The sequence below is a fragment of the Mixophyes fleayi genome, chromosome 3 (genome assembly GCF_038048845.1).
Source record: "Mixophyes fleayi isolate aMixFle1 chromosome 3, aMixFle1.hap1, whole genome shotgun sequence".
Lineage (NCBI taxonomy): Eukaryota > Metazoa > Chordata > Amphibia > Anura > Limnodynastidae > Mixophyes > Mixophyes fleayi.
The window spans coordinates 18,770,414-18,793,257 of record NC_134404.1 but is presented as its reverse complement, the minus strand read 5'-3'; the positions used below and the strand labels follow the sequence as shown (position 1 = coordinate 18,793,257).

Here is a 22,844-nt window from a genome sequence, read left to right as displayed (position 1 = left end):
ACCCCAAACAAGGCATTTCCTTACACCAGGATACACAAAAGACTTCCTAAACAAAGGCTTATTGTATCAGATGTATACATCAGATATAATGCATTTCCTCTAGCAAGGTTAAAACACAAACAAATTTCTTGGATTTCTGGGATTCAAACCAGGATGCCTAAATGGGGTAGATCGATCAAAACCTACTAAAAAGGAAAGTGAAGGTGTTGCCCATAGCAGCCAATCAGATTCTAACCATCCTCTTTTAGAATATACTTGGTAATTGATAGTATGATTGGTTGCTATGAGCAACAACTCCTGTTTTCTTTTTTAGAATGTTTGATCAATCAACCCCTTAGGGGTAGATTTACTAAAAATCATGGTAGGGGGCAATTTTAAACTGCCACACATCGCCGGTGGTGTAGTACGCCAAACCGCAACATTAACTATAGGCTGGGATGGTAAACGCCTAGCGATGTGTGGCGGATTGAAAACAGTTAAACCGCCGGGTTAGTCAAAACCCGCTATAAGAAAAGTATTCCTTAATGCCTGCTTCTGATTGGCTAGACATCTGTTATTGAGAACATAAGACAAGGCACCATTGATTTATAAAATATGGGGGCTCTCATTACTTATTGATTAAGGGGCAAAATTAATTTATAATTAACTTATGGGGGGAAAATACATTTTTCATTAAATTAATGGGCCGATACTATTGTATTATATTATGGAGGTATCATGTAGTGCCACGTGTGTGCATCAGAAATAATTATACCCCTCCATTAACACTAGTATTGCCCAGTTAATATAAGTATATATTCATAATATACCGTATATACTCGTGTATAAGCCGACTTTTTCAGCACATTTTTTATGCTGAAAAAGTCCCCCCTCGGCTTATACACGAATGAACTTACCTGGTCTCCGGTCCCTCAGCTCTTTACTTCCGCAAGTTTGCGTTCCAAATGCCGAACTTCCTGTCATTGGAACGCACATGCGTTCCACTGCGGAAGTAAAGAGCTGAGGGACCGGAGACCAGGTAAGTAAGTAAAAGGCTGAACATTCCTAATATATTGTACTGAAGATTAATAACTGTTATGGATTTGTCAGACTAGACTGAGTGAGCCTTTGAGTGAGCACTATAGGGTGACATTCATGACCCAGTACGATTAGTAGACGCGTGTTCCAGCCATGTACACATCAAGGAGGGATTTTCATTGGCATGTTTCTGGCAGATATGACACAAGTAACAATGTTCTCCAACATCCATTTAGTCTGCCATGATAGGTAGTGCTCGGCAAACGCACACAAGTATCAGGTAAATCTATTCTTGCCCGTTGAAAATCTCTTGTCTGGCTTTCAAACAGGACACTTAAATAAATGAATCATGTCTGCTGAACACTTCATCATATCCACATAGGTTTCAACCACAGAAGTCCATTTATATTTAAATATGGACATTTTCATTGTCACTGCTATTCCTTCTGATGTGTGGGCTCTATTGATTGCTGAATGTTTTCATTTCTTGAAACATTTTTTTTTTTTTTTTTGCAACAATCTTTGCGCTTGCAGTGGCTGTAGGGAGGCTGGAATGTGCAAAATGTATAATATTACTTTATATAAAGTGCAAAACTAAATCTTAAACAGTTATAGCTTTCTAATCTTTCCTTTGCTCTGTACACACCAGAATAGTCTTCAGTCCAAAAGAGAAAATGTAATGTAGCTGCAGGTCAGGGAGATGTACAGTAGTTTGTAGTAACACTGACGTGCTAGAACTTACTGACTGGTTAGCCAGTGCTGTAAAGGAATAATTATTTTTTTCTCTTCCCTGTGGCAACATACTAGTAGGTTAATCAATCTCTCTGTCTCTCTCTCTCTCTCTCTCTCTCTCTGTCTCCCCTCATTAGGTAATAATAGCTGTATATGTATTTATCTAATGCATAGAAGCCACCCCCCGATATTTTTATTTTTGAAATTTACCAGTAGCTGCTGCATTTCCCACCCTAGGCTTATACTCGAGTCAATAAGTTTTCCCACTTTTTTGTGGTAAAATTAGGTGCCTCGGCTTATATTCGGGTCGACTTATACTCGAGTATATACGGTAATACAATAATATTTCATCGTAAAAATAATGAAATTTTTTTTTTGCCCCTTAATCAATAAATAATGATTGCCCCCATAATGTGTATGTCAGCGGTGCCACCTGTTATGTTCTGCAGCGGCTTAGTAAATCTAACTGCTTGTATTTTTATCACGATAAAAATCGGGATGACTATCTGTAAAGTGGTGGTTTGTTAAACTGTGTTTTTCTGCCTTCTAAGTAGCAGTTTGACCTATAGTAAATTCAGCCCTTAGTGTTAGACAGCGCCCTCTGAGCCTGAGTCATTAAGGAGAGCAAAGCATAAAAATTAGTAACTTTGCACCTGGGCAAAACCATGTTGCATTGGAGGGGGGGGGGGGGGGGGTAAATTTAAAATGTGGGGATAGATTATTATTTGGGGTAGGGCATATCTTATACCAACTTTAAATTTCAGTGTAAGAATAAAGCTATCAAGTATGTGTGTGCTATATGAAAAAACAGCGAGTATTTCACTTAAGTGCAAAATAATAAACTAATTTGCACCCCTTGCATTGTGACATGGTTTATCCCGGAGAACATTTGCTCCTTTTTTTTGCCTTACTTTCCTTAATGACTCTGTCTATGAAAGACAATTGTTTCTTTAAGATGCCAAATGCAGTAGAGAGAATGTTATTCCCTCTATTTTTGACATTTATTGCACAGCAACAGAAGTCTGCCTTCTAGTTATATTGAAATATTTCTGGCAGCAAAACCTGGTAATATCCTGAAAAAGACTGTGACGCATAGTAAGTGTAAATATAATGCAAAATAAATGATTCTCCTATATGTCCACAGGCAAACCGAGGAAGGGGGGTTTCCTAGGGCCTGGAAACCCCCCTCCAAGCCTGGGGCACTGTATAATTGATGTGGATGGACCCTGCCCCCGCTTTACACAGCTCTGCTTGAAAATGGAGAGCTGTGTGCACCTAACAGTAGTGCACTCAGCATTGCCCATGTATATTATGTGGATAGGAAGAGTTGGAGAGCAGCCAAGCACTGTCTAAAATTATAGCCACATCCCCATGCATGCTGGCCACGCCCACTAATGTTGTGGTGTGGAAACCCCCCTCTACAAATCCTGCGTTTGCCCCTGATGTCCTATTTCCCTGTTCCATGCTGGACCCTATCTAATATCTGCAGCCTGATCCCAACTTATTTATATCTTGTCATTTTGTATTTGAATCTTTTTGCATTGTATCACATTGGCCACACGTACTTTGTGTAATATCGGTTGTAAGAGTCTATCTTCCCAATGTTTTGTGCTTTGTTCTCAGACACTTTTCCATCACACTTCATCTTTTACTTCTATCAGCTTCTAGTATACTCAGTCTGTGTCCTTGATATTCTACAATCTAAAAACACAATGAACCGGAGCTGAGAGGACTGGTAGATCATGGTTTCTACGGAGACACGTGGGCGCGGAACGTTCGTGGCCGAATCATCATAGAAACTTTCTTCAGTGAGTAATAATCTGTGTTCTTCCAGCTGTACCACACAACACCGTCCGGGCCCATCGTCCTGCGATCTTTGACATATCTACCCCCCTGGAAATAAAAGTAATGACTGAATACATAGTAACTGTCCAGCATCCTTACACTCTATTAAGAAACAAGTCTGACTATTACTAACATCACTGGAGAGATTTGTATCAAAGTAACAATGGAGAGAATTCCGGGTCAGGCAGCAAAACAATGACCCTGTGCGATGTCTTTACCAATGTTGTTACATTGTTACAAAATACATTAGAAAACAGACGGACAGTATACAATGATGGGATTAAGTCCTAAATGGGGTCAACTAAATGGAACGTTTTTTGTGTTTCATATCTTCTACTAGTTTGATTTGCAAATTATTGCTTCTCGTTTTTCTGCTGATTGCCTGTGCGCATGTTAAAGTAGTTTCTATCCCTGTGGAGATTTCAAAATGTGGCCCTATGTAGAGTTGATGTGTCTTCGACTTCATCGTCATCATCAGTTATTTTTATAGCACCACCAATTCCGCAGCGCTGTACAGAGAACTCCCATCAGTCCCTGCCCCATTGGGGCTTACAGTCTAATTTCCTTAGCACACACACACACACACACACACACATACATACACACACAGACACATACACACAAGACACACACACACACACACACACACACACACAGACACAGACACACACAGACACATACACACACACATACACACACAGACACACACACACACACTCATAGACACACACACACTCACACACACACACACACACACACACACATAGACACACACACACATAGACACACACATACATACACACACACACAGTCCAACCACTTAGCCACCGCGCTGCCCCACTTGTGGCCCTTTGTACTTGGAGAGGCGTGTCGGGGGCCTTCACGTGAAAACTGAGTACAGTGAGGTCGTGAAGATTCAAGGCAACCACACCCCTTAGAGGCGCATCTGATTTTAACACGTATCTTTAATATAAGACTCAGGGTGTGTATCTTTGCACGCCCCATATGCCTAATGAAATTTTCCTTTCTGCTGGATTACAAGCAGGGGCACCAAGAAGGGTAGGGAGAGAAGATATAAATTACTGGTGGGAGGAGTCACCAACCTGGTGTGATCCCGCCTCCATCTGGGGCTATGGAAGGGGCCCCAAGAAGTTCCAGTACCGGACTCCCTTAATTTATCTTGGAGGTCCTGATTACAAGTTGCAGAGGCGGAACTAGCGAGCTGTGGGCCCCGCTGCAGGGAGGCGGGAACCGGGGCCCTCGACCCTCTGCATCTGCCTGCAGCAGTCCTTTTTTTTCCACAGGCCCCGGTGCACCAACAGTAGTTACGCCACTGACAAGTTATATGTATCTGAAGCTACATACGACTGACAATACTACAACCTCATTTTGGTGAACATGTTTTTAGTCATCCTTTCAGGCAACATTTTTGCTGCCAATTCTCTGTGAGGTCATGATGACGAGACGACCACCACATAGATATAGACAAAGGATTCAAAAATTCGATTTGAACGGTCTTATTGGTCGCACAGTCTAAAGGGAACAAAACGGCCTAAATCCTTCCTCGCTTCCTGGGTCTGTCTGTTATGCAGAAAATATAAATGGGAATGTAAGTGTCAATCACCTTTCAGTACACGGCAATCAGAAGGGTCACGGGTGGCAAAATTAATAAGTTCCTGTTGCGAATTGAACGGTGATTGGCCTAAAGGAAAATAAATATTGTGCTGCATTCAAGACTTTTGTTCATGGGACAGTTATTTATTGTTCCCCAGAGCTTGGTTTTATCTTGATTGGTTCCTTGTATTGGAAATCATTTGGGAGTAATATATAATATCTATGCACTTACCAGGTAGTAGACCCCATTGAGGTTAGCGTAAAAACACTCGTGGTACCACCAGCCTCCGTGAGAAATCTCTGCGCACAGGTTCCCTGACTCCGGGGTACTGAAGCTCTTTCTGTTGTGGTACCAGGCGAAGGAGTCCTCCGCGGTCCCGCTGGGTCCAGACACGTGCAGGCGGTAGTCGTTGGTTTCATCTTCTATGCTGCAAAATAATCACCCAGAACCTCTGACTCCATTGCAGTAAAATCATGTTAAATGCAATATGGAATTGATGCAGCAGAGATAAATGAACACAGGAGAAGCATCTAAATATAGTTGTTATTAAATTGAACATTAATAACTGTGGGTATTAGATATGTACAAATAAATATATATATATATTGTAAGTTAGTGTTAGTGTCATGCATTTGGGCCATAGCCCAGGCCTCAACCACCAACCACTCCCCACTGTCACCCCCGGCAACCACCAACCACTCCCCACTGTCACCCCCGGCAACCACCAACCACTCCCAACTGTCACTTCTCCTTCAAGAAATATATATATATATATATATTTTTTAAATCTTTATAAACACTTTTAACAATTAACAAATTAAATTAACAAATTAAAAACATCTTAGTATACCAAATTTCAGCCCTTTCTGAATTTTTTTTTACACATACACTAAGAATTTAGTAGGTCAGTGTATAACTCCGCCCAGCAGGTGGCGCTGCAGCTTGGTTTTCTTTTTTCCACACACACACACACACAGACAGACAGACTAACACACGCCCCTAGACATTTATATATTAGATATATATATATATATATTGAAGTTATGCCATATAAACGTTGCTGCATAAACGCGGAGAGCTTATAACTTATAATTATGTGAAATACTTTGCTCTGTTTAACTAACGGATTTTTTCTAGTCTATTGTTAGGGGCAAATAAATTATTATTATCTGTTTTTATAGCGCCTACATATTACGCAGTGCATTATAGAGAAAATGTAATCATTAGCCCCACTCCCTGCCCCATTAGTGCTTATGTATATAAAGATATGGAGTAACAGATGTAGAGATCTGCTATAGACTACGCTACTGATACAGGGACTTTATATGTTGATCTAAGTCAGTGATTATACACTGTGAGCAAATCCTGAATGAGTAGACAAAGTTATTCTGACATTCAAGTAAATGTACAACAGTACAGTCCCCCTGCCACAAGCAATCAAACCTCTTATATAAAGTCTACTTCTTTTATCTATTCCCACATTAGTATTATTACCTTAGTATTATTACTTGCCTGAACTCCCTGTAGAGAGCGTATTTTTGCTGACCGCTCCAGTCCTCCAGGTCAATGCGCAGTGAATACCCCCCGCCGCGCGTCATCTTGTGGATCTTCTCGTTTCCCAGCCAAAACTCGCCGTCGACCTCTCCGAAACCTTCTTTATACTCTTTCCAGGTCCGGTTGAAGTTGACCGATCCATCCTGACGCCGTTGTATAATCGTCCACCCTCCACCTTCCGGAAAATCATCACCATATCTAAAGTTATTGATCTCTAATTGCCCATGAACGAATGATTGCTTTGAGACAATTGCTATGAAACTATGGGGTCTATTTACCAAAGGTAGAAAAGCCATAGTGGTAAACTGTGTGATAGAAGTTTTCAATATCACCCAGTATTACTTATTATTTATATTTTACCTATGTACACTGACATATGTGATTGCATGACGAAATATGAAGAAATTATCTTACAGGTCACACTGAGAATGGTACCGCTGTTCAGAGCAACCCTGCGCAACTCTTTTATTTTTCCACATGGAAAGGCCAATTTTAACACTATAATTTCCAAAATGCTAAGCTTAGAGGGAACCATCAGTAATAGGAGGCTTTGCATTTTAGATTTCGGGAGTGACGCTCAGTCTGTCTCCTCTTTTTATTTGCATCCTGAGCTCCTGACATTGCACACAACATGCCAGGAGAGTAACAACTGAATGTTGAGTAATAACCTTTTAAACATAGCGAAAACTCATGCACACAATTACTTATTATCTTATATGCATTCATCAACCAACCGGACACTTGCTTTCATTGTCTAACTTGCACAAGACAGATGGACGCTAATCACTAATTGGCCGGGGTTACATTCACCCAATTACCTTCAGTGTCCATGTCGCAGAAAACTTCTGTCGGGTTCCCACCACTAGATGGCAGTAACGTATAAGCTCCCGAGGTGCGGATCCCATCGTAGTAGAGGTTTGAACAGTCGGTGTGGCAGAGGTCTGCCTCTGTAAATGTATAGGTAGATTTATTATTAGAATAATAGAAATGTAATTATTCTATTATAACCAGAAATGGCTAGAGTGCAAGTTATAACACATTTACCCTTAGGTCTTGTCTTGGCCAGATTATGGGGTGGTCCACCCAGTCCTATTAATGCCCTCCTGGGGCCAGTGGGTGAGGACTTACCCGGTGTGCCGTTGAGGGTATGTTGTCCCGGTGAAACTATTTTGCTACAAGTCCAGGGAAAGCATTTGTTGTGTTGTATCCCTGGAGTGTGATGGAGTTTTCTTCCTTTATTGTAATATTTTTAATAAAAATAAACTGTAACCCAGAAACCTTTCCCTTTGAAGATTATAAAGGCTTTGGGCACATACCCGTCACTATTGGGTCAATAAGCTTAATAATAATAAATAAAAGTGGTCTATTTATCAAAAGGAGAAAAATCCTTAATGCAGGAGTTTTTCGACAGATTTAGAGCTTATCCATATTTAATGAAGTCCCCTGACCAGCGAAGACTGTGGCTGGCAGTAATTCTCACCGGGGTTCCTGTAAGGTTTAGTTAACAAGGTCTTTTTTTACCTATTTTTCCCCTTTTTAGACAAAATGAAATATATATATATATATATATACATCATAGGCAAACTGAGGGGAGGTTTCCTAGTGCCTGGAAACCCCCTCCAAGCCTGGGGCACTGTATAATTGAGGTGGCTGGACCCTGCCCCCGCTTCACACGGCTCTGCTTGAAAAGGGAGAGCTGTGTGCACCTAACAGTAGTGCAGGCAGCATTGCCCATGTATATTATGGGGATAGGAAGAGCTGGACAGCAGCCAAGCACTGTCTAATATTATAGCCATGCCCCCATGCATGCTGGTCACGCCCACTGGCGGCGTGGTGTGGAAACCCCCCTCTACAAATACTGCATTTGCCCCTGTACATATATATTCTAAATCTTTATTATTCTTTTTTTTTAACGAATATGGACCTGGAAGTGCATGTGTGAGCCGGCAAGCAGAATCTCCTCCTATCTGGCATTTTCCGCCTCCATTTGTCCAAACTTTAGTCCACCCTAAATGCTGTGGTAAAACCGTTCTTCATCACTGGCTTCTCTGCATCCACCAGACCACTCTGTAAATCCTACATTGGCTCAAATACTCACGTCACCTACAATGCTCTCACTACAACACTCCTTCTCCCTTTCACTGATTTCTCAACTTTCAAATCTTTAACTGTTCTCTGAAAACAAACCTCCCTTTCTGGACCTACTTCCACCTCTACTACCCACACTAATGCACCCTAATAAATGTCCCAATCTCCACTCTGACACCTCTTGTCACATGACTTCCCTTTTCTCACTAGATTGTAAGCTCCTCTCATCGGCAGGGACTTTGGTTTTCCCCTCTGCATTTGTTTTGTCTATTTCCCTGTTTTAGGTACCCTCCTTTTATCTACTGGCCATGGCTACAGTGATCTGGGGGACCTTACAAATCTTTCATATGTATCATTTTCCCTGTTCAGTAATCCTCTCTCATTTTTTCATTTCCTTTCTTCTATCCTTTTTATCTTTTCTGCTATATTTCGATTTTCTCTTTTTATGCCTATTTTCTCTTGTATTTTGTCTCTTTCTGTTTTCTTAGGGACATGGGAGAGGAGTGGATTTTGCCAACTTTCACTTAGTGCCTAATCCCACCACTGACGCCAATTCTCAATTCTACCATAGTCTGGTACAGAAAGAAAAACAGCACACCACACCAATATTTCTACCTGCTGAGTTCGCCAATTGCTGAGCTCTCAATGCTGCAGGAACTGGGCATGACGAGTTCCTACTGTTCACCAACAAGGACAGGTTGCGGACCTGAGTCTGGATGTCATGGATGGCGTTGGCTTGCAGGCGTTGCAGGGTGCTGCTCTCTCTAGCCCAAATCTCCAGACTGTGAACTCTGTGCATCACGGTAGAGTTATAATTATCTTCCTCTGGCTACAAGGATAAAATGATGGATATAAAGTATTAGGCAGATATGCTGTCCTGTATAAATACATATATACCTATTACAATACTCTACCTTAGACCAGTTCTTCTAAACATTTACAATTCCATATCATAGTATTTAAGGATTAATTAACTGATACATGAGTATTGTGACTATTTTACAGGTAAATTATCCTTATCTTTGGTGACTTTTGTCACAATATCTTTCACTACAGTGTCAATTTTAGAACACTTTAGAACATGGTTGTTTAGAAAATTGGTTATCCCTCCGTGTTAGTTTCCTCAGACCACAATGGATCCTACCCCTAGAAATGGATTCCTATGAATGAGGCACAATTAGGCAAAGAAACAATTAGGATTAGGATCACAGCTACCTCAGGGAGAGGACATCTTTTGTTAACTAAAGGATATTCAAAGAGTAAAAACTGCCCGTACACACAGATCAATCCTGCCTCCATCTTAAAGTCAAATACCAGAATCATCGTATAATTGGACACACTTGGACAAAATTCGCTTGTCTCTCCTGTCAAATGGGAAGATTGTTTCTGGCCAAATGCAGCCTCCTAGTGCGATTGGTGACTGTATTTTCCCCATTGCCTGATAATGACCCTATAAATTTTGATAGGATCCTTGGGCATCACTGTAGTTTTAAGGCCACTCACCCTGTGGTACCGGCTTGTTGCCGGAGAGCAACTGTGATATCACAGTAGGGGAGAGAAAACACGATTGTCTCATGAGAGACTCAAAGTAGGACTAATCTCAGAGGTCCTCCAAATTTAACAGACTGAAATACTGCTCGTACCTTTGTATCTCTTACCTTATAGCCATATCTTCTCCATTTGAGTAACCACTTGTTTTTGCAGCTGGCAATCATAGGGTACGAGGACTGGAAATCAGTCATTACATTAATCCAACGGAAGGCAAATCAAAACTCCAAGAGTGACTGCCGCCAAAATCACGTCATTGGGGAGAACAAGATTCCTTCCTGACCCAAAAATGTCTAACTGATAACTTCTCTGGATCAATAACCCCCATAACATCCTCTAATAATAATACCAACAGATACAATTTCTTGTACGGAATCCATTAATTAATCCAACAATTAATGAAAAAGGTGTTTTCTTGTCATTTGACATAGTACATATTTCAAAATAAACCGGTTTATTGCTAGAACAGATACAATTTTTTGTAAGGAATCCATTCACTCCATTTTTTAAATTATGTTAGTCAGTTTGTCCTCACTACTTGATGTGGTATAGAATCTCACAGCTTAACCACCCTTACAGTAAAGAATCCTTCCTACACTTATGGTGAGACAGCCTTATTTCTATTGGTAATCGATATCCTTGCCCTCTGTATTGTCCTTAGTACGAAAGGTTTGTCAGACCAATCACTGGTCATTATGAAGTCATCGCTAAGGCACCTTTTGTTAACAAGTAAACAAACCTATTTCTTTTAACCTCAATTTCTAAGTGAACTGTTTAATTCTTTTTAGGAATAAGGAGGCCATTTCTGAACCCTCTCATGTTCTCCAATGTTCATCTTACAGTGTGGTGAGTAAGTAACATAAAACTAGCTATTACTAGTATTGATTTATTATTCACTGCTAGGTTTTTAACACAAGAATTAATGAAAAAGGTGTTTTCTTGTCATTTGACATAATACATATTTCAAAATAAACCGGTTTATTGCTAGAACAAAAAGACAAGCTCTTTACTTTATATAAATTAGTGTATTTTTTTCTTCATTTGTTTTTAATTTCTCTTTCTAGGAAAAATCGTAGTAATTACCTGTTGTTCTAACACTCTAAGGCGATGCCGGTGGTTCCTCAGCTCCTCCTGGAGCTCCGAAATGAGTTCTCTGAGCTCTAGAATTTCCGTCTTTCTCTCCTGGTTCTCGTGGAGCCAGTACATGACCTCGTCGGTACAGCGGAACATGTCTGGGCAGCGATGCCCATCTTGGTGAGGCAGCGTGGCAATGATCTTACACCTTCCATTTGCCAGGACCTGATTGCTGTATTCCCCGCACCGCGTTACTCCGGGGTCACCACCATGAGCCGGAGACTGTGGTGTCTGGTGGTGGGAGTTTTCATTTAGAGCTAAGGTGCTCTGTATTAGATGCCATATTAAGGTAGACGTCAGCAGGCAGGTAGCCATTGTGGGAAGCAAAACCGTCAATAAAACCAAATATAAAACATGTTTTTCTAAAACTGTACTTTAAAAAATTCAAATCTGACAATTGTGAGTCTTCAGTTTCATAATATAATGGAAAAATATAGGTTCCGTTACACACTGGATTATAAAGATGGACTGAATCTGACTCCTATAAAAACACAAACATAAGAAAAGAGGTTAAAATCAGTCGGTCAAAAAATAATATAATCGTGTCTATGGAGCACATAAGGGGCCTTATTCATTAACAAATGTAAGTGCAGATACGTGCCGTACTTTGCATAAAATCGCTCTGCACATACCCAGAACCGGACCATACGCCTGAGAACGCAGCAACGTCCAATTCATCTTCGAGCGCTAAGAATCCCTACTACAGTCTATGATTTCATAGGTAGAACGGGGGTGGGAATGGGCATATACACGTAGTCATTGTACAGTAAGGACCTGCCAAGATGGAGTGAATGCTCTAGCATCCGACTCAAGCTCTGGCCATCTCTCAGGTACGTGTTTTTATGTCGTATCATTAGCACCAGCTGCAGGTCTAGTCCAAGTGCTGATTACTAGTGGTGACGGCTGAATATACATTCTACAAGGTGTTTACAATCAGGAGCAACTGTAAAAATGCTTGTCATGCACAGTAGACACTAGTAACATCCTCATGTATTTAAACAAAAAAATAGGTTTTGGACACAATCTGCGATGTATTGTCTGTTAGAGCAGAACGGACCTAGACCCATATTCAGTGACAGACTTATCTTCAGTTCCGCTTCTTGTTGAGCACGGACGTTTGTATGCCCGAGGTGCATGCGTTTTTAAAAAAATGCACATTACATTAGTTTTGCATTTGTTAATGAATCAGGTCCATAGAGACTAAGCGCCAATGGGATTTGTGGGGCACCAGTTAAACTAGTTCTATGGAGGCCCAGATTTATGGAATGGTAACATATGTTTAGGCCTAGGGTGGCAGAAGTGAAGAGGCGACAACCACCTCTTTGTCCCTCATCGTATCACACTTTTGCATTATGCATGCTTGTTGCCTTTCAAAAGGTCAATGGCAAAATTGCATTAATTGTCTTAATCAGATGGTAGAATTGGATCATGGAACTGAGCGATGATGAAATGTGCGTAGGGCGGTGTGACAGTAGCATAACAAATGTGGCCTAACGGCGTAAAAGAATTAATCATGGCATGCCCCGCCCAGCCTGGGTTTATCGGATGGTTTTGCATTTAGTGTAAATTCACAGACCTAGTGCATTTAATCATTATTATCTTTTCAGCTTTTACTTATTTCATATACAGCACTGCATTTATATCAGTGAGAGGCAACATGAACGAGGTAGAGGGCAGTGCTGCAGCTAGAGGTCCCTAGGGCATAATCTGCGCTGGGGCAATTCTATATTGTGTGTTCCACACAGTGGTCACAATAGGTGTGTCATTTGCTCCACTAGTTTGTGGGCCATAATAAATAATTACCTGTAATATTAATTGTGGTACATACACCTATGTAAAGTAAATTGTATGAATTTCAACTGCAAAGCAGCTGGGCTGCAGCTGTACGTAGTATGCTCTCCTGAACGGGCACTGTACGACATTGCAGTGCTTTGTGCACATGACATTGCATCCATAGGTCACGCAGACTAGCTGGCAAAGCGGTAAGTATAATCTTAATAGTATACACGTAATAGTAAATAGGCCCTATAATGAGATCAGTAGGTGTTGGTACTTATCTTGTAAAAATAACCTAGGTAAAATATCTTATATAATTAGTCTTTGCATTACTATTAAAAAAATACTTTCAGATATGACAGTGGTCTTTGATTATTGATCTCCCATAGTCACATTGAATGCAGTTGGCCTCAGATTTAGTTCTGTAACTACCACAAGTAACGTTACCCTTAATCTGAACAAAGTGGCAATAGAGGTTTGAGCTTGTGCTGTAAGACAAGCATCCTTGGTTATATTTGTATGACAGGAGAACAGAGGTGAGATAAATACATACAGTGATCATAGATCTCTATGGAGAGAATACAAGTTATCCTCAACTCCTCCCTCTCTTTCACTCCACACATTCAATCCTTCTCCCAATCATGGTGCTTCCATATTTGTAACATCTCCAGGATCAGACAATTTCTCACCCTGGAGGTAACCAAGACCCTCAGCCACTCCCTTGTCATCTCTCGTCTGGACTAATGCAACCTCCTTTTTTCTTGCCATCCATCCTCCTGTCTCTCCCAACTCCAATCCATCCTCAGTGCTGCTACTCGTCTATTCTTCTTTTCTATAGATCTGTTCCTGCCTCTCCCTCTCTGCTAGTCCCTACACTGGCTCCCTTTCCCCTACTGAGTTCAGTTCAAACTCCATATCCTCACCAAGAAAAGCCCTCACGCAATCGTCTCCCCCCAACATCTCCAACCTCATCCCCCTCCACACTCCCTCCCGCACCTTCTTTGTTCTGCCAATAACTTCTGCCTCTCCTCACTCATCACCTTCTCTCTCTAATGTCTCCAAGACTTTTCCTGTGCTGCCCCCCACTAGTGCGACGCATTCCCTCTCCCTATCAGGCACTCCATCTCTCTCCAAGACTTCTCCCATGCTGTACCCCACCACTTGGATCCATTCCCTCTCCCTATCAGGCTCTCCACCTCTCTCCAAAACTTCTCCCGTGCTGCCAACCACTAGTTGGACTCATTCCCTCTCCTTATCAGGCTCTCTACCTCTCTCCACGACTTCTCCTGCGCTGCCCCCCCCACCACTTAGACTCATTCCCTCTCCCTATCAGGCTCTCCACCTCTCTCCAAGACTTATCCCATGCTGCACCCAACCACTTGGACTCATTCCCTCTCCCTATCAGGCTCTCCACCTCTCTCCAAGGCTTCAAACAAACTCTCAAAACTCATTTCTCCACCAAAGCCTACAAATGTGGTGCCCCAAAGCCCTATTAAACAGCACAGAGGAAGTACATAAACGCTTTTGAAATGCAGGGCTACAAGGGGTTACTAGAGGCTGAGAGAGACACAGTGGGAATGACAGTTGACAGTTGAACTGAAGAGGTCGTACCCAGGATGATGTGCAGGAAGGAGGAGTTTGTGTCATAGCAACAAGACCACTAACTTTGGTAATAACTGTGAACTCCCAGAAGGCAGTGGGAGAGGAAAGTTCTAGACTTCTGAGGGAGAGAGATGAGGTTTATGAGTTACAAGAAGACAGACCGAGAGATAAGAAATCTGAGTTGAATCTTTCCATGTAGCTGCTCACTACCTCAGGAACAGGCTGAGAGAGATAAGAGGTATTACTGCTGGAAGTCGATCATATGAAGGAACTCTAGTTGAAAGTACAGTAGGTCTGCAAATCACCTTTGTCACAGATTCCTCCACTTGCTTTCCTCCATGCTGACAGATTTAATGTACTACAAAATTCCTGTGCACAGGTCAGCCCAGGACTGAGTGTAAAATATGGTAACGTTACCAGAGATAATATTGGTACCAAATGTTTTAGATGAATGTTAATGTTAAGTGATTTACCTAAAAATTGATTTATTGTTATTGAAGATGTTATCGCTATTGTGCCTTATACTCACCAGTTGTATATTATATGTTAGATGCTATTGTGCTCTATGTTGATCAAATTAATATTTTGTAATTACCATTGAGCTGAAGGGGTCAGTGGCGCGGTTGCTTACCAAAATTATCCTTACCACATTATTAATAAACCCAAGTTATTTGACCAATCCTTGTTCCTTTCATTGAAGTATTTATCTCCTGACCACCGGATATCCAACCAAAAAAGAACCTGACTCGTGTCTGGGGGACAAGGTAAGGTAAGGATTTCCCATCAGTACTCGACCACCACACAAGCTCTCCTCCCAGCCCTCCCCTATCACAATCACTCACCCCCATTTTCCCAGTCACAAGCAGGTCCCTCTTCCTTCATGTCCTCCTCCTATTACCTATGACACCAGCACACCTGTGTGTTCTGCATTCATCCTCCTGGGTACAGGCTCAACTTATTTTCTGCCTATTCTGTCCCCATTGCCTCTCCTGCCTCTTTCCTCAAGTTATAGTGAGAGGCTATACCCTGCCCAGCACCTTATTGAGGCCGGTTCTGCTTCTCGTTGCTGTGAATTGACCTGCTTTTCCCTGTTATGTCATGGGGTGCCTTATGAATATAATATAATAATAATACTAATATTGCACATAAGCTGTTTACCAAAGCCAATGATGGAAAAGAGGTGGGAGTAGATAGCACCTACTCTTCTATTCTGAATCACCCACTTTGGTAAATTGTCCACTTGTACTATTCCTGGGTCTCCCTGTAGAGAGAAATGATCTCTGTATGAGTATCCAACTCCCCTCAGATTGAAAAGTTTCCTGTGTGTGCACAACCTTTATTTGATGACATCTCTACTTTGGATTGATTTGTTTAGAATCTGCTGTTCTGTGCAACTCTTCTTTCTAATCACAATTATTTCCAGGTTGCGAAGATGAGCAGCAACCTTAAAGCAGCTTATTTACCAACTGGAAAGTGTTAAATATAAGGCAAACATTTTTGGCTCCTGTTCCGATTCCGTCTGAATGATGGTTTCTATTTTTTACATCTCCAGAAGAAGTTGATGTCCTTGTAGCCGATTTTCTCAGAATCTCGAACAGTTATATTGAATATAAATTAGTAAACCAGATTCTTTTTAAATGATAAGCACTGAGAATCTTAATGAAGTGCATTGATATCACCTTTCCCGTAAATTCTTTTTCACAATGTACACCAATTAATCCGTGCCTACTTGAATTCTCCCTAATTTAGGGCACTGTAAGTAGGATTGAGGGCTCTCGTAGCCTAGGTGACTTTAATATGCTTTTTTGGCTCATTTTTGTCCCACATTCAAAGGCCATCAATGGGTCGCTCTGAAGCATAAGTACATAAATAGACATTAATGTCAATCGGCTTTCAAATAGGAAACTTGTTGAATTTCTAAAGGAAAATAATCTACTGCCTTTTCCAAAGGGGCTTTTTTTTCTAGATTCAATTAACTTTAAGTGCTCTTTATCCAAGGCTGATCTTCATACAGTAAATTCAACAATGGGAGAGTACAATTGCCAAGAACCCATGTCTGTTCGGCTGATTGATCTGCCTGGCCAAGCACTCTCCAAGTACCATTTTATCCATACAACGAGTCAATAAACTCCTGGATTGAAGTCCATTTTCAAATCTATAAGAAAAACAATAACTTGGAAATGGGGAGATGGGTATTATTCAACTTGTATACGTTTTTTTGCAAATCTAGATTGATTTTAGATTTCTATATATATATATTCCCATTATTGACAGTCAACGCAATTGCAACCCCAAACTTTGCTTTTCTAAAATGGTCTAACAAGCTATAGTTTTATAGTTTCAAGTATCACTAACTTTAGAATGTGGGATTGTGTCTATAAAACTCTTGTATGTGCAACTAATGAACAAAAAAATTAAAAGTTGACACACATGCGTTAATTGGGGAAGATAAAGTGATTCTGGGAATTAATGGGGGAGGGGGGGTTATAGTGCTCACTCAGTGTGAGATCCGTGCAACAAGTTCAGTGTCATTATTGGCTAAATTAATGATATCTAGTCATTTCCTCCGGTCCACCAGATGGGACTCTTTTGACACAACTGGGGTGAAGTGCCATAATGATCTGATTTTGGTCGAGATTGGGCCAGTTGTCTTGTATCATACATGGTGGTTTATATAAAGCACTATTAATGACATTCACAAATACATATGTAAAAGTTTCAGGATCTAATTGGAACTACATGGATGGCACGTCAAGAGGCATGACTAATTTATGGTTTTCCAAGGCAGCTCAGTAAACAAGAAGTGCAAAAGTGTAAAAGTGACCTTGAAGTCCAACCTCCTAAAGCCCACCTCCCATCTGCCCCGATTTCAGCGGTACATGACCAGCGGGTGAGTGTATGACTTTAATGTTTAGTTGGCAATGATAAGCATTGCGATCTAGTTGCTTGATAAGTTGCCTAAACAACCAGATTGGTGCCATCTTTTATCAGTTGCATGAAAGGATCAGATTGCAGTGCGTCTGGGCACTCTACTAAACATTATGTATAGATTAGAACATAGAGACGGATTAACTCCGCAGCGTTAATCTTGAAGGTCAAGGGTTTTTTTTTTTGTTTCTCTAATAAATATTTAGATGCCTCTGATAATCTTTGTAAACTAGGGAGTCAAGGAATCACTGGTATACAAAAAGCCATAATTACTGGGGTCATGTATCTTATTTCTAAACAGGAGAATAAATATTTTCCACATTCTCGGTCCATCTCTCATACTTCAACTTACTTCTGGAAAATAAGTAAAATTGTAGATTTTCTAGATTATACCATTTCATGGATAATTAATTTAATAAAAGTGGCTGGCAAGGCTTTGAGGTACACCTGAGTCCAATTCATGTTGTCCCACTTCCATTGAAGTGGGACAATTCTTTTTAAGTAGATGTGACTGGTGAATTCATTATTTTAACTGAATTGAATTCAGGCTGGTCCTAGCCTAGCACAGACTCACCACATTCCCATAGACTGTAAGCCTGCGAGCTGGACCCTCTTACCTCTCTGTATGTCTGTATTACCCAGTATTGTTTTATCATCATCATCATCATCATCATTTATTATAAAAACACAAACACAAGAAAAGAGGTTAAAATCGGTCTGTCAAAAAATAATATAATCGTGTCTATGGAGCACATAAGGGGCCTGATTCATTAACAAATGTAAATGCAGATACGTGCCGTACTTTGCGTAAAATCACTATACTCATGCCCAGAACCGGACCATACGCCAGTGAATTCATCATCATCATGAGCTATTTATATAGCGCCACTAATTCCGCAGCGCTGTACAGAGAACTCACTCACATCAGTCCCTGCCCCATTGGAGCTTACAATCTAAATTCCCTAACACACACTCACACAGACAGAGACTAGGGTCAATTTGATAGCAGCCAATTAACCTACCAGTATGTTTGTGGAGTGTGGGAGGAAACCCAGGGGTGCACGCAGGGGGGATTTCTGAGTCTCCAGAACCCCCCCCCCCCACCTCAGCGGATCGTAGTCGGCAAAAGCATGTTTTTAAACATTCAAAAGATTTTTTCTATTACAGCACCGCCGCGACGCTTCTGTCACAGCGCCGCGGCTGCTGTATAACTCACAATCGGTGAGAAGGGGCTGCTGCACATGCGTGAGCACAGCAGCTCCTCCCTTGAATACCCGGCATCACCCATCCTGGCTTCCCTGGGGCACGGTAGGGCTTGATATTTCAAGCAATATTTCAATTAATATATAGTAAAATATCGTCAGATACTGGCCACAATCAATCTGATTTACTGTTTCATTAGGGTATTCAGAGCTGTGTTATTGTATATAAATATTGTATTATAGGATTAAAAAAGTACAGGATTCCTCTACTTTTTTAATCCTATAATACAATATTTATATACAATCACTCAGCTCTGCATACCCTGCAGGCTGCCCAGAAATATAGTCTTTGTTCAATTAATAAAAAAGCTACATCAGATTGATTGTGGCCAGTATCTGATTTCACCCTGTAACCCAATAACAAATCTATATAAATATATATATATATTGTTATGTGCGTATTGTCGCTAACCAATAACGATTGTCGAACCTCGATTTGTGTTTCTAAAGCTCAAAGATTTATTCGCAATAAGTAGAATAATATGCTCAAGCGAAGTAATAGTAAATACAGCCGTTACTTATCGCAGGCGCTCTGGATCCAGTGCAGTCATTCAATCCTGAAGTCTGGGGACAAGATGTCTGCACTCTGGATCACAAGCTGCTGCTTATATACACAATCAAATACAGTAATACAATGAAGATGGTATAGCTTGCATCTATTGGTCCGGGTCTAAGGAATGTCCAAGGGGTTGTCAATCATTGGCTGGTTCATCCTAAGGAATCCAAAGGAGGGGGTCATCTCTGCAGGGGGTATGCTCTGCTCTTCCCGCCAGGTTTCCTTAGTCTTAAGTAGTTCATAATTCCCTATCATTCATAACTTGCGTATGCACTCTGCGATTCCCTCGCAGAATGAACCAAACAGTAGGATATGTAACAAGGTTCATTATGATACCACTCATGATGTTATTCCTTCAACCCGTTCCGTGTATTTCACTAATATGCATGTAACTCTGATATAACATATAAATACTACTATATTTCGACATAACTGACTATGTGTTGCAACTACCATTAATGTGTACTATTTTATAAGTATGCGTGTTTGTGCGAATGTATGGTAAAAGACCAATTACTGTTGCTGCCACGTGTAGTGGATGCGTACGCCCTTTCACGCCGTAGCGTGCCCTTGTACGTAGATGTGTACCATACGCATCTTTTCAGACAGCGACAACCAAGTTTGCTAGACTTTAATTGAAATGACTTTATCCAATTTGCTGACTTCGACAGCTCCACCCTTTGATAGTGTAATAAACTATCACCCAATCACCGTTTCAAGTTCAGGATTATACAATACTTCTTCACAGACCATGATCTCAGTATCTGGTACCACCCTTTCAGTCTCTTTCTCAGTGTTACTCCCATGAGACCGTTTTCCACACTTCAGCACAGTAGGAACACATTTGACAACTAAACCAATTGCTAAGATGACACCCAGTATAAGGAGAAGGAGCTTACCTACACTAGCAACCATTTCTTGTACCCACTCCCCCAGACCGGAGAACCACTTCACAGGGTTCAACCACGAGAACCAACCCGCCACCTTTTCCCCGACCTCATATAACGAAGAATTATGGCTCTTTCGAAATTCCCATTTCAGCTGTAAAATTTCATCCATCTTCCGGTCTATAACCTCTTTAGGGTCATCAGTATTATTAGTAATGTACGTGCAACATTTGACACCGAACTGGGTGGCCAGTGTCACACAGTACCCACCAGTAATAGAGGTGAGATAATTTAGTACCAGTCTATGTTGCACCAACTCCTTCTTGTACGCTTGTAGCTCCCTTCCAGTATACCTGAAAGTGTCATCATACATCTATTAATTTGGCTAGGTCTTGGATATATTTAAAGTTTAATGTTCCCCGAGCGGTCCTGGTGAGATCTAGAGTAACCATAACTTGGAAACCAGCAGTTTCACTAATCAATTTTGTAGCTATGGGTTCCTCACCAGGAATCATATTTCTCTTGCCACGGTGTTCATACTGTGTGTGTATGTATGGTGGTGATGTAGTCTTGTGAATATCAACCATTTCTTCATGAGTAATAGTCATGATTTCAGGAACCAGTTTAGCTAAGAAACACAAGCCCTTGGAACTCAGAGTCACCCAGGAATAAGCTTTTCTTCCACAAACAAAATACACATCCTCAGGGAGAACATAAGGGACAGTATGCCCATAAATTATATCACACAGAGTTTTGATAAAATTACCCATGCCTAGTGTCTCCATCTGCTCTAGACACGTGTCGGCATTAATGACATTTTTACATTTATCTGTAGAGACTTTTCCAATGGATACCTTCTTATGTTTGGTTATACGCCCTAATTTGTGACTTCCATCAACATTCCTGCCTAGTAGTGACCTTGTGAGTCTCCCTCTAAGATGAGTGTGGCGAGCCATTGTCTGATCTGATAGGTCAGCCTCCCAATTCTCCAGGCGCTTTGCATGAGATATGTTTAGAGGGAATGGCACTAGTCCTATATTATGCTGCCCTTGAGGCACGTGAGAGCACACCCAACACTCGGTTTGGTTTAGCACCTTACCCACCAGGGAGTGATAATCCTCCAAAGGATGCCCGCCTATATTCAGAGTACTGGGGGACTGGCATCGTTGGATGCATCTCTCTTCAACTAGGGAGTCGCAGAACTTGCAGATACAATACTCATCAGACAATAGCCCCTCACACTGCCTCCGAGTTCCTGAGCTAGCAGACCTTTTCATAACCCCTGGACCAAGTTTGATAATGGGCTGCTCAGAGTATCCTATTAACTTTTCTTCGGCCTCCATTTCATCCGTATCACTCCCAGAACTCTCCTCCGTCCTCCATCCTCCTTCACAAAAATAGAATGTCCTAGAAAAAGTAAAAACAAGAAAATTCCTGGAACAAAAGAAAAACAAAAACCGCCACTCCATCGCTGGAAAGATAGTTCTGAGACAACGTCTCTGGTTCAGGTGTCTCAACTGCAGGCTTTAGGTCTCCCGGAACAGGCTCACAAGTGACAGCTCTATGTCGTTGGTCTGAGTTTTGTCTTGCACTTTCTCCGGATTGTGGACTCTCCTGCAGTGGGTGGAATGGACCCAAGTGTCTCTCTCTGCAACCTTCAGTGATGTAGGTCAGCAGCACTTGGTACGGGCCTTCCCAACGGTCTGTTAAACAACCTGAACGTAAGAAATTGCGGATCATAACATAGTCTCCAGGTTCAACATCATGACAGTTCGTCTCTGGCATATCAGGTGACAGCATTTTTAGTTTTTGTAGTTGTTTTAGCTGTCTACTCATTCTTATAAGATATTGTACAGTCACTTCATTATTACACTTCAAGCCGTCTTGTGGACTCACGATCAAATGAGGTTGTCGTCCGAACAGTATCTCAAAGGGGGACAGATTAAGAGGAGGTCTAGGAGTGGTTCGAATGCTATGGAGGACCAACGGCAAAGCCTCAGGCCATGCCAACCCAGTTTCAGCCATTATCTTACCCAGCTTGTTCCTTATAGTACCGTTTACTCTCTCCACCTTACCACTGGCTTGTGGTCGGTAAGGGGTGTGAAGTCTGCTACTGATTCCCATGAGTTTACACACATTTTTTAAGATATCACCAGTAAAATGGGTACCCCTATCACTTTCAATGATTCTAGGGATACCGAACCTACATACAAAGTCTTGTACAATTTTCTTTGCAGTGAACACAGCAGTATTAGTGGCTGCCGGATATGCTTCTACCTAACCGGAAAACACATCAATAC

General features: G+C 41.3%; 1 protein-coding gene across 1 annotated transcript; it reads right to left on the bottom strand.

The window, feature by feature from the left end:
* Positions 1-3,083: 3,083 nt before the first annotated feature.
* LOC142142601 (angiopoietin-related protein 7-like) lies at positions 3,084-12,006 on the bottom strand. The gene is made up of 6 exons (XM_075200476.1): positions 11,483-12,006; positions 9,467-9,680; positions 7,582-7,710; positions 6,722-6,938; positions 5,441-5,636; positions 3,084-3,642 (listed from the first exon to the last, which is right to left on the bottom strand). Exons 1-6 carry the CDS (start codon positions 11,846-11,848, stop codon positions 3,499-3,501), a joined length of 1,266 nt encoding a protein of 421 aa, XP_075056577.1. The 5' UTR covers positions 11,849-12,006; the 3' UTR covers positions 3,084-3,498.
* Positions 12,007-22,844: the final 10,838 nt, after the last annotated feature.

Bases quoted from the DNA above. Each gene is read 5' to 3' on its own strand.
- LOC142142601 (XM_075200476.1), bottom strand. From the start codon at position 11,848: ATGGCTACCTGCCTGCTGACGTCTACCTTAATATGGCATCTAATACAG. The intron at 5,637-6,721 runs GCAAGTAATAAT...ATTATTTTGCAG, and splicing joins GCTCTCTACAGGGAGTTCAG to CATAGAAGATGAAACCAACG. The intron at 3,643-5,440 runs GTAAGTGCATAG...TTTTATTTCCAG, and splicing joins TCAATGGGGTCTACTACCTG to GGGGGTAGATATGTCAAAGA.